Source organism: Sorex fumeus, unplaced genomic scaffold, assembly GCF_029834395.1.
Source record: "Sorex fumeus unplaced genomic scaffold, SorFum_2.1 ptg000043l, whole genome shotgun sequence".
Taxonomy (NCBI): Eukaryota; Metazoa; Chordata; class Mammalia; order Eulipotyphla; family Soricidae; genus Sorex; species Sorex fumeus.
In genome coordinates this window covers 46,292,988-46,310,074 of record NW_026606100.1, presented here as the reverse complement: position 1 = coordinate 46,310,074, position 17,087 = coordinate 46,292,988, and the positions used below count along the sequence as shown (strand labels likewise).

General features: G+C 38.1%; 1 protein-coding gene across 1 annotated transcript in view; it reads left to right on the top strand.

Annotated features, from left to right (window-relative positions):
- The window catches only part of PDZD8 (PDZ domain containing 8), a 69,056-nt gene that overhangs the window by 9,942 nt on the left and 42,027 nt on the right, over positions 1-17,087 (top strand). Inside the window, exon 2 of the mRNA XM_056121045.1 lies at positions 14,944-15,069. Within this exon, the coding sequence (XP_055977020.1) occupies positions 14,944-15,069 (126 nt within the window). The remainder of the gene's footprint in view (positions 1-14,943; positions 15,070-17,087) is intronic.

Below are 17,087 nucleotides of genomic sequence, written 5' to 3'. Positions count from 1 at the left end.
CACTCAGGAATCACTCCTGGCAGTGCTTGGGGGACCATATGGAATGCTGGGAATCAAACCCGGGTCGGCCGCGTGCAAGGCAAACGCCCTACCTGCTGTGCTATTGCTCCAGTCCTGTTCCAAACTCTTGAAGCACAAAAATCCCTAAAAACAAAAAGTGTGCTGACCATGTGTATTGCATGTAGGAGTCCTGTGCTAGATACTCTATTACTACATGGTACTCCAAGTACACTGGGAGTGACCCCTAAGCACTGCTGCTTATGGCCCCAAAACAAAATAGAACAAATATATAGCATGGTGCTGTTTTGGTGCTGGGAACCTCCCATCAATACTCAGCCAGCTGGGCTATAGCAGTTCAGAGGTAGAGCCTGAGAAAGCTGAGCTGCCTAGACAATGCCTGAGGATCACCAAGGCTGGGTAGGGGTGCTCTGGTCCTTCATAGCTAGGAGGGTCTTATTGTCTCTTTGGAAAGCTAATAAAAACTGTTGAATGTACCCTGCAGAAAATTGCATACATAGTCTTAGATCATTATGAAATTAGTAGGGTTCTGGAAACCTTTCTAGAGTTCTTAAATTCTAGGTTGAGTAGTAAAACACAGAAGGATACAAGTTTGTCCCCATTATTAGTACAACTAAAATTAACATGCTGAAATAATTTTAAGCAGTTTATAATTTTGCTGGTCTTATTAAAATGTATATTCAGGATTTGTGCAGCATAGGCATTTAAAAATGCTGGGAAAGGGAGTAGATTTTCTTTCATAAAATTTTCTATGGCAGGCTGGTATATTTTGAATCTGTTCAAGAAGAATATCTTTTAACATTTCAAGGTCAAGTGTCTACCACGAACCACCTTTCTTAAGAAGTTAAATATTCATGCAGTGTTTCTTCCTCCATTTTCTCAACCAGAAAACAGGTGCTATTAAAATCCTTTATTCCTCAGAGTCTCAGGGTCTACAGGACTCCCGATTTGGCATGGAATCAGAGAGCACATTCCCTTTATTGCAGAGTCCTAAAGCGAGTACCTGGTCATTAGCAGAATGGTTTATTGGTTTTTACAGAGTAATGTCAAATCTCTCTTACCGAAGACTAACATAAAACCTGGTTATTAGCAGAATGGTTTATTGGTTTTTACAGAGTAATGGCAAATCTCTCTTACCTAAGACTAGCATCAAACCACATACTTACTGTATTTATAGAGGGGAAGATGGGGTCTAATTGTTCATTATTTACCTTCAGATGCTGAGTAGAGACTGCTAGTACTTTGGAATTTTTTTCGTTCTTTGTAGTTGAGCTATAGAGAATTACTTAATTTGTTGATTCCAATAGATAGAGCTTTGGAATAATGTGTACCTGACTTCAGCACTGTACTGAGTATGAGACTTTGGATAAAAGGCTCATTCCTCTATTAGTCTTGGTTTCTGTAGCTGCAAAATAGAAATGCAGGTAAGAGCTCATTGAAGATCATAAATGTCACATGTATGATGCATGGTGAGTAAATGGTCTATCTTCACTTTAATAAGTAATTGAATATATACACTTACTGATTATCTTACAGATGCCAGTCAGTTTTGCTAGAGATGTCAGACATTTGCTAAATGTTACCTTAAAACTTTCCCTTTCAAATAAGTGATAAGCTCATTGTAAAAATTCAGTTTGAAAATATTTGGCGCATGGGTGATAACTCAAAGGGTATAGAGTGTATTCCTGACTTGTCCAAGGCCTGAGTTTAATCCTGGGCAACACACAGCACTTTGGCACCACCAGATGTTGCCCTGGTGACTCCTGTGTCCTTCACCACTAGGCCCAAGCACCTACTCATCAGGCCTGCATTGCCGGCCTAGTGTGGCTTAGAGTCGCCCCTAGGTGCCTAAGTGCAGCTGGGGACTGGTCCCCAGTCCTCAAAAGAAAAAAGGAAATATACAAAATATCAAAGTAACAAATCTGTAATAATTTCTTTTAAAAACTAAATTTGGAGGCTTCCCATATTTTAAAAAGTTCTTAATTTTTGTTATTAAAAACAGGACCATAGTTGGTACACCATTGTAAGCATTTTTGTTCTTTGTTTTTTAAAGAATGTTTTTATTCCAAGGCCCTCACTAATCTTCAGTAATGTTTTTCCCACCACTCCATCCTTTTTCAGTGGCTTGTTTACATCTTTTCTTTTAGCTATCTTTTACCCAGAAAAATTCATTAGTTCTATAAATGCTGACTCTCCCTCCCCCCATATTTTACGCAAACTTTATTGATGTGTAACGTATACAAAACCTGCCCACATACTTAGTATATGACAATGTATTTTTACAAAATGAACTCAGCCATGTAATTGAAGTGCTGGGATTCTAAACTGAGTGTCTAAAGAACATATTTTTGAATTTATTAAGCAGTGTATAAAACAGGGCTGGAGCCATAGCACAGCAGGTAGGGTGTTTGCCTTGCATGAGGCCGACCTGGCCGATCCGAGTTCGATTCCTCCGCTTTGGAGAGCCCGGCAAGCTACTGAGAGTACAAAGCCTGGCAAGCTACCCATGACGTATTCGATATGCCAAACACAGTAACAACAAGTCTCACAATGGAGACATTACTGGGCCCACTCGAGTAAATCGATGAACAACAGGAGGACAATGTTTTTGTTTGTTTTTTGTATAAAACAAACTTTTTTTTATTAAAGATTGCAAGTTGTCACCATAAAAATGGGTATATGATTGTGGGTAATCAAATTCAAATCATGAAGTCAGTATGAAGAGGAAGGAATCACAGACATAAATTTTCTCTCTCTCTCTCTTTTGCTGATTAAGGTATCTGGCCATTAGTACTACCTTAAGGTCTGTTTGTACCTCTTTCTCTCTCAGTTTTGCTGATTGAGGTCATTTGTACTACCTCAGGGTCTGTCTTGCACTTTTTGTATACCATCTCTCCTCACAGTCCATCACTCAAACATAAAACAAAGGACTGTTTCGCAATCTCCTAATACTACAGAAACCTTGGTTTTTGATTTCACGTTCTTCATAAAGGTCTGTTTTGATAAACTAGATTGTATTTTCTTTGCCCTGGTAATTAAATTACCAAAATAATGAGTTTATTTTCTTGGGTCTAGGTTCTTAATTATTTTCATGAAATCAGAAAGCTTTAGGACATGTCTTCTGTAATCAGCAGTTTGAATATTTATGCCCATGAATTCTTCATGTATTGTTGGGAAAATGGAAGGAGTGGATGATATAGTGGGTGGAGTACTGAAATGTCTGCTTCAATTTGCATAACTTTGACAAAAGAGCTAAAAAATTTCCCTTCTCCAGCATAATTAGTTCTATTTGTGCCTAAAAAAAATGCTGTGATTAGCACAATAAAGTTGTGTTTTATTGATAAGATATGAGTAAATATTACCAAAGAATAGTTAGAAATGGTGTTTCTTCAAAGGTCTAGTCAATATCTTATATGTGTAATCTGCATTATAAGTGATTTCTGGTTTTTCTGTAAAATTTTAATTAGTGAAAAGATAGTTTAGTAGTTGGTTACAAGAATATTTTGAAATGCAACTGTTTAATTCTTAGATAATATCTTTTTGGCAAACATCAGTATCTTCAGTACTATATGAAGTGTCTGTATTGTTTGCTAATTTGGTGTCCTTTTCACAAGATAGTCTTTCATATATACTACATAATACTCATACTCATTACTAAAGATGGTTGTGGTTACCAACTGCAGTCTTGCTACCTTAGTCATTTGGTCAAGAGAGTAAATAATTCAAAGCCTTTTAGTTCTGTGAAATGTGCCTCATGGGAAGTAAAAGTCATTCTGATATAGCTAAATCCATTGTATAATTATTTTGCTAATGCATTGAAAAACCTTCCCTCACCATTATTATAGTGTATTTTCTGTAATATTTAGAACAAGTGATGTCTGGTTTATTGCCATAGTGGGAAAGGTATTCTTAGTATGTCACTTCAGGTTTTAATCAGGATTAAAATTGCATGTTCTTCACATCAGAGTAATATCCTTAAATGTTTGTTTGAAATGAGCATGTGCTCAACCAGCCTCTAGTAATAATTGTGGGACCTTGGGAATGCCCTGTGCTTTTTTATGTGTGTGTGTCGAGTCTGCACCTTGGGGTGCTCTGGGTTGGTGATTGATGAGATCTTGTGGTGCCATGTCTTGAACCAGGCCACGCAAAGCATTACCACAGCCTTTTGAGCGTCTCCCCAGCCCAGTGTCTTAGGCTCTCAAAGTTTCTCTGGAAGGTAACTCAGCCCCTTGTTATGAAACAGTAGGATTAGACAATAAGAAATATTTTTTCTTTCTTTCTTGGAATTACCACTTATTTGTTATTTAGTGTAGCCTTGGGCAAGATGTGCAACTTATTTTTGAGACTAAATATCGAAATAAAACTCAAAATTTCTAATTTTCTTAGAGAAAAGATTTATGCAAATTTAATATGACACATTTTTGGAGATTTGTCTCACACATACAGATATTAAATCATCTTAAAGATTTTTATTTAATAAGCTATTCCACTTTAGGTGAAGTAAAAGCAGAAATAGTAAAATCATTTATACTTCAGATGATGCTCTGCTTCTTTTGTTTAAATGGGGGGCGGGGAAGGAAGCTGTAGAGTTACAACCTTAACTACTAACTTTCTCTTCTCATTTTTATGTTCAGATCTTTGTTACATCTTCATATCTGGGATATGAAGTTTGTGTGTTTGTGTGTTTAACATATCTTATTGGCTTAAGAAGACCACACTTCTCTATTATGTGCTTTATTCTTACACAGTAGAGAAGGTAGAAGTTTGCTTTAAGATTTTTTTTCCCTCCCCGCAATCCCATCCACTAGATCTTATGCTTAATATATTGCAAAGAGAATTAGTTGTAAGAAATAGTCCTTCCATGTATTAAGATACACAAGATGTATTAAAAGTAAGATAACGGATTAGTTTTGAATTTAAGAAGCACTGCTATTTCTGAATGTGCTACAGTAACTTTGGTTTCTAGAGTATGTTTGTTTGGGTCCCCTTTGGATCTTTAGCATTCTAATGTTGGGAACAGGGATCCCTAAGTCAGTAGTTCCATAATATTACGGAAGGTTATTTGCCTTTTTTCACTCTCCTCCTCTTAGAAGTAAGTGTATAATGGAGTTGTCCAGGAGTTACCTGACATCATTCCTGAAACTAATGAAATGTGAGCTGTGTATTTTTATATTTAAAAGTTTTTGGGGGGACCAGAGAGATAGTATAGCAGTAGAGTACTCGCTTTGCAGCTGCTGTATTCAGTCCCCAGAACCCCATCTGCTCCTGAACTAACTGTTCCAGGTAGGGGGATAAAGAGCGAGTAGTAAGCTCTGAGCACCGCTGAGTGCAAACCCCTGAACAAAAAGAAATAACAAAAAAGTTACTTAGGGCTTTGAATGCAGGACATGGGTTCCCTGAGCACCATTGGGAAGAGCCCTGAGCACTGCGGGGTGTGGCCTCAAAACATAGTGTTATTTTGGGCCAGGAATAAAACTCAGCAGTATAGCACTTGCTTCTGTGGATGTCCTGCGCTAATCACTGGCACCGCAAAACATAAAAAAGAAAGTGTTATTTTCTTTCTAATGTGGTAAATGTTGGTAACACCATAAACAGCTCTTTCGAGTCCTTAATTTGAAAAAAGTGTAGTGGTCTTGTGATTAAACTGATAACTGCTTTTCTGACCTAAATTTTGTTTTTATTTTGTATAAAAGAGATATCCCAGTTGTCCCACTTTCGGGTTTTTTTTTTTTTTTTTTTTTGAGCCACTCCTGGCGATGCACAGGGTTTATTCCTGGCTCTGTGCTCAGGAATTACGCCTGAGAGTGCTCAGGGAACCAAATGGGATGCAAGAGATTGAACCCAGATCAGCCCATGCATGCAGGCAGGTGCCCTACCCATTGTATTTTCTCTTCTTGCTTTCATTATTCCTTGTGACTGCTGAGTACTCTGTTATGTGTGTACCACACCTTAATTATCCAACTCACTGCATATTTGGGTTGATTCCATATCCTGTCTATAGTACTAGTGCTGCAATGAGCAAAGGTGTGCGTTTGTTCATTTCCATTTCTTTTAAATGGAAATTTTGTGTCTTGGGGTTATACCCAGTGGATCACTGGATCATATGGAAGCTCTCCTTGTTTTTTTAGAAAGCTCCATAGGGGCTGGACTGAACAACATTCCATCAGCAATTGTATTTGAGATCCTTTTTTTTGGCTACCGCAACCCAAGTTGTTTCTAGTCTTTTTGATAATGCTATTCTCGGTAGTGTGAGATGTTACCTCACTATTTTCTTGATTTGGATTTCCCTGGTAATAAGTGGTGATGAGCACTTTTTCATATGTCCACTGACAGTTTGTCTTCAGAGTAGTGTTAGAAACAGGAATTTTGTCATTGTTTTCCCCCCACCCCCTTTAAAAAGAATTTCATGTTAACTGATCCTCCACTATGGCAAGGGAACTTCACATTGTAGGTTGTGATAAAATAAAAGGTAGATTTATCAGTACAGTCATAAGAATTACTTTTTGGTTCCCTAAGCAACTGATCCTATTTGATATTTTATCTCTGGTGCACAGACTATCAATTGACATTGACTCACCTTTATCGCCAGCTGTTCTATATTGAGAATATAGCTTCTTTCAGCACTCTTTTTGTTCAGTATAGATAAGACCGTTTCTTAAGATCATGAGGCAGTTTAGATCTTGATTATTCTCTGGAAAATAGGTTGTATAAAAGTGGTGTGTGGGAGAGGGCAGTTAGGATAGAGAAGGAAACCCTCTGACAATAGTAGTTGGCAATGATCACTCTGGACAAAAAGTTAGTGCTGAAAGTGAGTAAAAGGATATACATGATAACCTTTAGTACCTATATTGCAAACCATAATGCCCAAAAGGAAGTAGAACAAGGGAGAGAGGGAGGGCATGGGGGGGAGGGGAGCGCTTGAATGCAAGCGCCTGCCTTAGAGGTAGACTGGGGGTGGAAGGAGGGAACCTGGGAAGGTTGGTAGAAGAGAATGTACACTGGTGAAGGGATGGGTGTTGGAACATTGTGTGAGGGAAACCCAATTGTGAACAACTTTGTAACTGTATCTCATAGTGATTTAATTAAAAACAATTTCTTTTAAAGTGAAGTTTCATATTAGGTTAAGAGTATGTAGATAAGCAGAGGAAGATTTTTAATAAAAGTATTCTCCTTCCCCTTTGTTTTTATTGGTTTTATGTCTACTTAGGATAACATTTTTTTCTTAAGAATGTAGAAATTAAAATATTTTCCCCAAATCTGAACACTGTCAGTGTAGTACACACCAAAGAGTTCCAGAAATAGAATAAAAATTTCCATGGGTTTCATTGCCAGTGTCTTAATGTATTCAGTTTAATATAATCCTTAGTTATAAAACTTAGTAACAGAAAGGTGAAATCTTAGGCAGGAAGGTATATTATTGTTCATTCTTTCCTTTTATTTGCAAGTTGGTATCCTTACAAAAGACTCACTTAAAAAAAAAAAGTATGGTGACTAAAATTATGGTCATTGTTCTCTGAAGCCTGAGGAAGACAAATAGCCATTGGCCTGACCATCATACATAGTGAATTCTAGTCTGGAATAGTTCTTTTTGGAAGGAAAGACGTTTTGCTGCTTGATGTGTCATACAGACTTATTACAATTAAATAGAAAATGTTTGGTAAGATATATTTCTAAAACACCACATTATGCCTTTGACATAGTGCGTTTATGTGAAATTTCTTACCTAAGCCTTACATAACCTTGTAAGATTGTTGCTAAGAATTACCTTATTTTGCAGAGGAAGAAACTGAGCCTTTCATATTTGAAGTAATTTAACCCGCCACAAAGCTAGTAAATTATAGTCAAAATTTAAAGCCAAGTTCTTACTCTTAAACATATGTGCTTAACACTTAAAATGCCTTATTCAAACAGAAACTGAAAAATAAATAAAAATAAACCCATGAAAGGAAAATCAGAGATGATGGGAATTAAAATTAGTTGTGGATTGCAGCAAAGGGAATGAAGAGTTAGCAATTAGTAAAGAACTAATCTTAGTCTAAAGAACAGGGAGACACTTTGAGAGAAGGGAAAGGGGGCTGAATTTTTGAGCCAGAAAAGTATTCTGAAGTTCTGAATACTCTTGAACCTCCATAATAGTGATATTCTGTCATATATAAATAAGGCTCAAAAAGCTTAAATTGAGTTACTCAAATTGAAATTCAGATCTCTTGAAAATGCAAAGTTCACATTTATATCATATTCAGTTTATTATTTTAAGATAAAGGACTTTTTAAATTTAAAAATCTTTAGACAGTTCAACAGTAGAGAGTAAGATAAACTCCCATGGTCTTGTTACCCAAATTTAACAGTTGTTAATGCCTGGCCAATCCTGATAAAACAGGATTGTTTTATCTGTGACCTCCCTGACCCTCACAACCCATGAATTCTTTTGAAGCAAATCCTACATATTTCATCCATAAATAACTAATTATGACACTAAACTGAATTTTAGTGATAATTCCAAAAGTTATTAAAGTGTTCATTGAGTTTAAAATTTCCTTAGGCTGTTTTCAGCACATATGTTTAGTTTGTTTTACATAGCAAAGATTATATTCTCATTTTCCATGTCCAACAGAAGCTTTTTTGTTTTACTATATGTTTGTAAACTATTACAGCTATAAATACATTTTGTTTTCTTTAAACATTTGCTGTTTATTTAATTAGAAGAAAATTGCTAAGTTTCTATCAAAAGTTTTTTAAAGTGGTAACATTTGCATTTTGAAATACTTTAGTTTTTTAAAGGCTAAGAGATACCAAAACTTCAAATGAGGTTAGCAAGAATTTATATTTTTCAGATGGGCAGTAATATTAAAAATAACCCCTCATGATTTAAAAGTTTTCTGGGTTATTTTTAATTGTTCTCTTTATTTCTCCTTGATTTCTCCATCCCCCTCTTTCCCCCCTTTTCTCCATCCCCCTCCCCCCGCCCCTTTCCCATCTAGGATATTTTAATAGCAGAGTACATACCAAGGTAGTTTGGCTTTTGTAAATACTATTAAGAATTATATTGCTGGTGCTCTTAAAATGTTTATTCCTAAAACAGCACCATGCTGATGTCACTGTACCTGCAGCTTTGGACTCAAATCTGCAACTAGCTTTAAGATATTTTTCTTGTTGGGGTCAGAGTGATAGTACACTGGGTAGGGCATTTGACTTTTATACAGCTGACCTGGGTTCCATCCCTGGCATTCCATATGATCCCCCCAAGAACCTCCAGGAGTAATTCCTGACTGCAGATCCAGGAGTAAATCCCTGAGCATCACCAGGTATGGTCCAAAATCAAAACAAGACAAAACAAAAACCCAAAACAAATATATTTCTCTTGTTTGCATCTGATTTTCCCAATTTGTAAAATGAGGGAGTTCAAATTGTTGCCTGTTTGTGGAGTCACCTTTTATATTTAATGTTTTATGGTAAAAATTAGTATTTGTAGCTGTTTTCTAACTTGAATGATAATCTTTGAATTGACTTTGTCCCTGTTTTTTGTTTTTGTTTTTGTTTTTTTGCTTTTGGGGTCACACCCGGCAATGCACAGGGGTTACTCCTGGCTCTGCACTCAGGAATTACCCCTGACGGTGCTCAGGGGACCATATGGGATGCTGGAAATCGAACCCGGGTCAGCCGCGTGCAAGGCAAATGCCCTACCCGCTGTGCTATTCCTCCAACCCTGTCCCTGTTTTAATTTATTAAATGTTAAAATGGAAAGTTAATATCTTAAATGATGTTGAAATGAAAATTGTAGATATTTCCAGATTCAGCAGTAGTCTGTGAATTAAATGAAGTTAGAATGAATGAATTAATGGTGTATGTACAAATTATATTTAAGCAAAATTAGAGAAACATACGAAATTCATCAAGAATAAGTTATCTCAAAAGAGGTGGAGAATAAAGTAAAACATGTATTTCTATTATCAGTGAGCAGGGTCCTGTAGTGAATAAAGAAGGAAATCCAGACCCTTAACTCTGATTCCTGTGGCTTTATAAAAGGGAAAAGACATGCATAAAATAATTGAAAAAACTTAAGGGGCAGAGAGGATAGTAAAGTGGTGAGGCTTTACCTTGCATGTGGCTGACCCAGCTTTGATTGCCTGGCACTCCAAATGAACCCTGCCAGGTGTGATCCCTGAGACTAGAGCTAGAAATAATCCCTGAGCACCACCAGTGTGGCCCAGAAACAACAAAAACTTTTTTAAGTATTGTAGTTTAATTAAGCCAAAGTTGTATTTTATATCATTGAACAGCTTTATTGTTTTAGTAGGTAGATTTTAAATGCCAGTTTATGTGCTAGACATTTTCTAGGAATTTAATCTGAATATTCGTGATAAGTAATATTGATTGCTAGCTTGATGCTAAGTGCTTTTCATTATTTTATGGACTCCTGCTAACAGTAAAGTCAGATAAGTGTAATTATGATCCTCCTTTCTCATACTGTAAGGAAAGTGAGGCTTAAAGTCATTTGATTTTATTCAAGGTCCTATGGCTGGAAAGTGGCAAAATGGGATTCCTATTTAAACTGATTCCAGATTCTGCTCTTTATCACCACTATTTGATCCTACCTCTGAGTGTGTGTGTGTGTGTGTGTGTGTGTGTGTGTGTGTGTTCTCGGTAATGCACATTTAGATGAGAGGAGGAGGTGGTGGGAAGAACTAGAAAGACAAATATGTAAATAGGTTGATTAGTAGCATAATAGTTAATAGTAGATATTAAATACTACTAAAATACTGTTAGTAAATAGAATTGGTTAGTAGAATAGTAGGCCATTCTGTATGTTTCTCTGTAGACTGACTTCACTAAGAGTAGCAAAAATTTTTTTTTTCTTTTTGAGTCACACCCGGTGATGCACAGAAGTTACTCCTGGTTTATGCACTCAGGAATTACTCCTGGCGGTGCTCGGGGGACCATATGGGATGCTGGGAATTGAACGTAGGTCTGCTGCATGCAAGGCCAACGCCCTACCCGCTGTGCTATTGCTCCAGCCCCAAGAGTAGCAAATTTTAAGAAAAAATAATTTGATTTGCTTGACATCATTATAGAAGCATATTGATGCAGAAGCACAGAGAAACAAGTGGTAGTGCTATGAGGAAGGAAGCAGAACCCAAGTTGCTTTAGTATATAGAACAAACTTCATTATGGAAAATTTCAAGCTTTTTATAGAGAAATTTTCTCATAGAGAATAGCTAAATTAACCACCATTTCCTTCCTTCCTTCCTTCCTTCCTTCCTTCCTTCCTTCCTTCCTTCCTTACTTCCTTCCTTCCTTCCTTCCCCCCTCCCTCCCTCCCTCCTTTCCCCTCCCTCCTATTTTTATACCACACCCAGTAATGCTCCAGGGTTCCAACTGGGCACTACAGTGTCAGTCCTTGCAGTGCTAGGTGACTGAGGGGTGCTAGGAATCAAACTTGTGGTTCTGACATACAAAGCCTGTGCTCTAGAACTGTGGTAACTTGACATCCTACAATTCACTTTTGATTATTGGTACAAATCTCTAGAAGTTGAGACGATATTTATGTGGTTCTTAAATATAAATAATATATATGTATGATTTCTAAATTTTGTGCTTTTTTTTCACAACATGTTCTATTTTGACAAAGCCTTATTCAGTCTCTGTGTGAGTATTTTCAGCAGTACAGAGCAAGTCATCCAAGGCATTTGAAACAGCTTTGGTTTTTTTTTTTTCCTTTTTAATTTTATTAGCTTTAATTGTTAGTAAGTTTTCCTATTTATTGAACTAAAACTAGCAGGTTTATTACTTGGGCAAGAACAAGCCCATGCTGGAATCAAGAGTAGATTTAGACCTTGGGACAATTTTTATATCATGTTCATAGTAAATCCTTTTTCTCTGGAGATCTCAGTGTTTGCAAACAGTTTTACTGCCGCCATGTGATCGAGATGTCACCAGCTGGCATTCAGGGTGCTTATAGAACTGTATTGAAGAAACATCTTAATCAGAGGGAAAACATGTAGAAGTTAAAAAAGATTTTCTCAGAACCATATTTGAGAATCTTGGCATCTCTTGTAGGTGCAAAATTTAAATATATATGTTTAATATGTTACCAAAGTAATACACATTTTTAAATTAAGAAATGGATTTTGGAACCAGCTGCTTAAGAGTTTTTTTGTTGTTGTTTGAAACTTTATTTAAGCACCTTTAAGCACTGTGATTTACAAAGTGGTCTATAATATAGTAGTTTCAGGTAGTCAGTGTTCTAACGCCAATCCCACCATCTTTGTGACCTTCCTTCCACCACTGTCCCTGGTTTCCCACTAGCCCCCTTGTCTGCCCCCCTTAGAAGGTAGCACTGTAGCACTGTCCTCCCATTGTTCATCGATTTGCTCAAGCAGGCCCAGTAACATCTCCATTGTGAGACTCGTTGTTACTGTGTTTGGCACATCTAATACATCACGTGTAGCTTGCCAGGCTTTGCTGTACAGGTGCGAAGGTACAAAATAACTATATTGCTTGTTGCAACATAGTCTCACTTATCGCAGGCATTACTAAAGTCCTTGCCTGAGAATTCACTGAGTTGTTTAGTACTAGTTGAGCTTTCTCTGTTACTGTTTTTGCTCACTGAGTTTAGTTGACTCCTATGCAATGTTCCCATCTAATTTGCTGTGCCCCTACTGGGCTCTCAGTACTGGGAAATTTGGAGACATCTAGGCCACGTGCTCCAGGAGGGGTGGAACTGGGATGATTCAGCAGGTTGGTGTCTCTCTGAGATCACTCCTGCAGTTGGGCCATTTGTATGCCAGAAGAAGTTGAGTGTGGGTTGAGGCACTGTCTGGAGATGGGGCTTGCCTGTGTACTCAGTTGTGGATTCTTAGCATGATTCTGTCTCTTACTGACCCTTTAACCTTGAGTAAAGTTATTTAGCCTCTTGGTGCCTTCACAACCTATCTATAAAATGGTGGCGATTTATAGTACCTAGCTTATAGAACTGTTCTGAGAGCTTGATAAATGAAATAATTTTTGCATGGTAAATATTGTTCAATACAGTCCTACAACTGTTCTTGATTTAGCAACTTTAAATGTGTTCTGCTCGTTGGATTACAACTTAGATGAAAACTTTGCTATAATACCTTCTCTTACTCTTTTCTGCTTTTTTCCCAGTTTCTCTGTATCATCAGTTACAATGTCTATTAGACTGCATCCTTCTTTATACATGAGGTGCCGTGTTAGGATCCAAATTTGAGTCCCGTGCTTTGCATGCACTTCTGACCACAGAACTATCCCCAATTCTGGTCTGTTATTTAAAATTTGGTGGTGATGGGGGGGGGGGGTGGATGGAGTTTGGACCACACTTGGATGGGCTCAGGGTTATTACTGGCAATGTTCAGAGGACCTGGGAGTCCCTCATGCAAAGCATATCTCAGACTTTTGGATTGTTTCTCAAACTCTAGTGTGTTCTTTTTAAATGGAATGCATATTTCTGTCTTCAATTTTCAATGTATTTTTATACAAAAGTCTTTTAACAAGCGCTTCCAGAAGCATTAATAAACTGAAAGTGGATTTATTCATTTAACATTCAAGTAAACTCGAGATTTTTTTTTTTTTGGCTTTTTGGGTCACACCCGGCGATGCACAGGGGTTACTCTTGGTCATGCACTCAGAAATTACTCCTGGCAGTGCTTGGGGGAACCATATGGGATGCTGGGAATCGAACCCGAGTCAGCTGCGTGTAAGGCAAATGCCCTACCCGCTGTGCTATCACTCCAACCCCTCACGAGATTTTTTTAAATTATATTTTGTATAGGGACCTCTGCTGGAGCAATAGCACAGCGGATAGGGTGTTTGCCTTGCACGCGGCGGACCCGGGTTCTATTCCTCTGTCCCTCTTGGAGAGCCAGGCAAGGTACTGAGAGTATCCCGCCCGCGCAGCAGAACCTGGCAAGCTCCCTGTGGCATATCCGATATGCTAAAAACAGTAACAAGTCTCACAATGGAGACATTACTGGTGCCTGCTCGAGCAAATCGGTGAACAATGGGAAGACAGTGCTACAGTGCATAAGGACCTTACCCAGGGTTGTTTGGGGGTCCACTGCTATGCATGGTAGTGCTTGGGCATCCATGCAGTGCTGGAGATTAAACTTCGGGCTCTGCACATACCAGTGAGGCTCCACCCCCTTGAATATACTCCTTGCCCTTAAGTTTTAGCTTTATATTTGTTAAGAAAAGTTAAGCAGCTATGGTTTATCAACCTTATGTTTATAACCAAATCGATTATACCCTCAGTTGCTTTGTGTATGTGATTTTGTTGTTTTGGGACCACACCTGACTATGTCCAGGGCTTACTTTTGGATCTGTGTGCTCAGGGTCACTCCTGGCAGTGCTCAGGGGACCACATGGGGTGCTAAGGATGAAACAGGGGTTGCCCCTTGCAAGATAGGGGTGCAAGGGATTGGGGTCTGAATCAGAGTTGGCTGTGTGCAGTGTTACTGCTTTATATCACAGAGTAATATTCTATGTTCTTTAAGAGTCAGAAGTCTTGTGGCCAGGAATGTAATTCATCTGTAGAGCACTTCACAAGTGTGAGGCCCTGAGTCTGACCTGTGGGCACGGCAGTGGGAGTGGGGCACTCAGTTATGGTATTGTATTAACAAGATTTAGTTCCTAAGCTTTTCCTTTGAAAATGTTGGGGCCATTCTCTATGAAGAGTGAACATCTCTGATGAATATTTTGTCACAGTCAGCTGTTGTTTAATATTATTATCATATCCTAATTATCATTAGTTACTTTGTTTCCATTTAAAAACAAAGCTATGCTCTGTGGGGTTTATACTATATTAGGTGTTTATTTTTTTTTCTTGTCAGGTTTTTTTTTATTGTTATACTTTGAACCTTTCCATTTATTATTAATAAGAAATTTAGACTTATTTTTCACTTTTGTCAGGTTTAAGCCGTTTTTTCCATTCCAAACCTTGCAAGGATTTGAAGAAGATGAAGACGAGCACATCCACATACAGCAATGGGCACTTACTGAGGGCCGCCTTAAAGTTACACTGTTAGAATGTAGCAGGTATGTTCATTGTTTCATCTTTATTACATTATGGGGAAAAAAGTGCATTGAAAGTGTACTAAAGGGCTGGAGCGATAGCACAATGGGTAGGGCGTTTGCCTTGCATGCAGGAGACCGACCCAGGTTCAATCCCCGGCATCTCATATGGTTCCCCAGCACCACCAGGAGTAATTCCTGAGTGAAGAGCCAGGAGTAATCGCTGAGCATCGCTGGATGAGACCCCAAAAAAAGCCAAAAAGAAAAAAGAAAGTGTACTAAACAGTATATTTGTTCGGCAGAGCCTGGCAAGCTCCCCATGGCGTATTTGATATGTGAAAAGCAGTAACAACAGGTCTCACAATGGAGACGTTAATGGTGCCCGCTTGAGCAAGGTGATGAATGATGGAAGGACAATGCTACAGTGCTAATATTTGTTATTTCGGGTGTAAATTTTTTCATAAACTGTGTAAGAAGTTCTTTGTAGCTTTCATAATATATACAATGGGATATTATGTAGCTATAAGAAAAGATGAAATGTTGGTTTTTTGTTTTGGTCTTGGCTTTTGAGCCACACTTGACAGTGCTCAGGGGTTACCTCTAGCTCTTCGCTTAGCACTCCTGGCAGGGCTCAGGGGAGCTGTTTGGGGTCCTGGAGATTGAACATGAGGTCAGCTATGTGCAAGGCAAGTGCCTTACTTACCATACTCTTGCTCTGGCTGTGGATAAAATGTTGTAGTTCACAATAATGGATGGAATTGGAAGGCATCGTGTTTTGTAAAATATATCAGAGGGAGGAGAACACATACCAGATCCCACTCATCTGTGGGATATAGAGAAATAAAACAGGGGAATCGATGGCAAACAGTGGTGACAAACCCTTGGCCTTGAATTAGAAAACATTATTACCAGGCAGGGATGTGGGATGCTAGAAGAAATGACAAGGTAAACGAAAAGTAATAAGGACATTGTTGGGTGGTACTGGGCACTTGGTAGTGGTGAGAAACAGTAACTGAACATCAAAACAGTAAATGTTAACACTATGTAAACATGCTGCCTTGATAACAACAGTACAAAAATAATTAAAAATAATTATATACCAATCTTTAGGAAGCATTATATGGGGTTGGAGAGATAGTACAGTGGGTAGGGCAAATTGCCTTGCATGCAGCCCACCTGTGTTTTGAGGCCCTCCAGAAATAATCCTTGAGCACATAGCCAGGAGTAATTCCTGAACACCTCTGGGTGTGGCCCAGCTTACCTCCAAAAAAGAAGACATGTAATTTGGGGGAGGCATAAATTTTCTGCAGTAATCTGTTAGCATGTTTCAAACTATTGGAGAGCTGTATTAAACATGGATATTTGGAGAATTGTTTATGATAATTAGGAGTACCCTGAAAAGTTGCAAAACCAAGTTTGACACCTCAGAATGTTTACCCCAAGAGCCAATTCCTCTGCCTCATCATTGCCAGTGAGATTATGACTCACTCATGTATCTTATTATTTTTGACCTTCCTGTGATTGTGATAGAAATTTAGTAAATAAGTAATAATGCCTCTCACATAGTAAGCCTTCAGTAGATATGACTTATTGTGCCATATTTTATCATTATAGTATTTATTCAAGAAGAATATCATTAAACAAAATTGTTCTCTTTTATGTGTTCAATGTGAGAATGAGGATTTGAATTGTACTAATTAAAGTTGTACTGTGCAGGACATTCTTCTCTCCATTTTTGGTTTTGGGACCACAATGCTCAGGTCTTACTTAGTCCTGGCTCTGTTACTCAGAGATCATTTCTGGCAGGCTCAGTGGACCAGATGGGTTGATGAAGACTGAATCCGGGTTGCCATATGCAAGGCAAATGCCCTAGTGGCTGTGCCATTGCTCCAGCCCGATTATTCTTTTTTATCTGAAATAATCATTTTTAGATATCCCAATTAAAAGCTTGGGTATGAAATGGCAGTTTTGTTTGTAAAATTTGGTACTAACACTTTGTATTTGTCAATTTCCTTAAATGAGATTTTTGTGAAAGGTTTAAT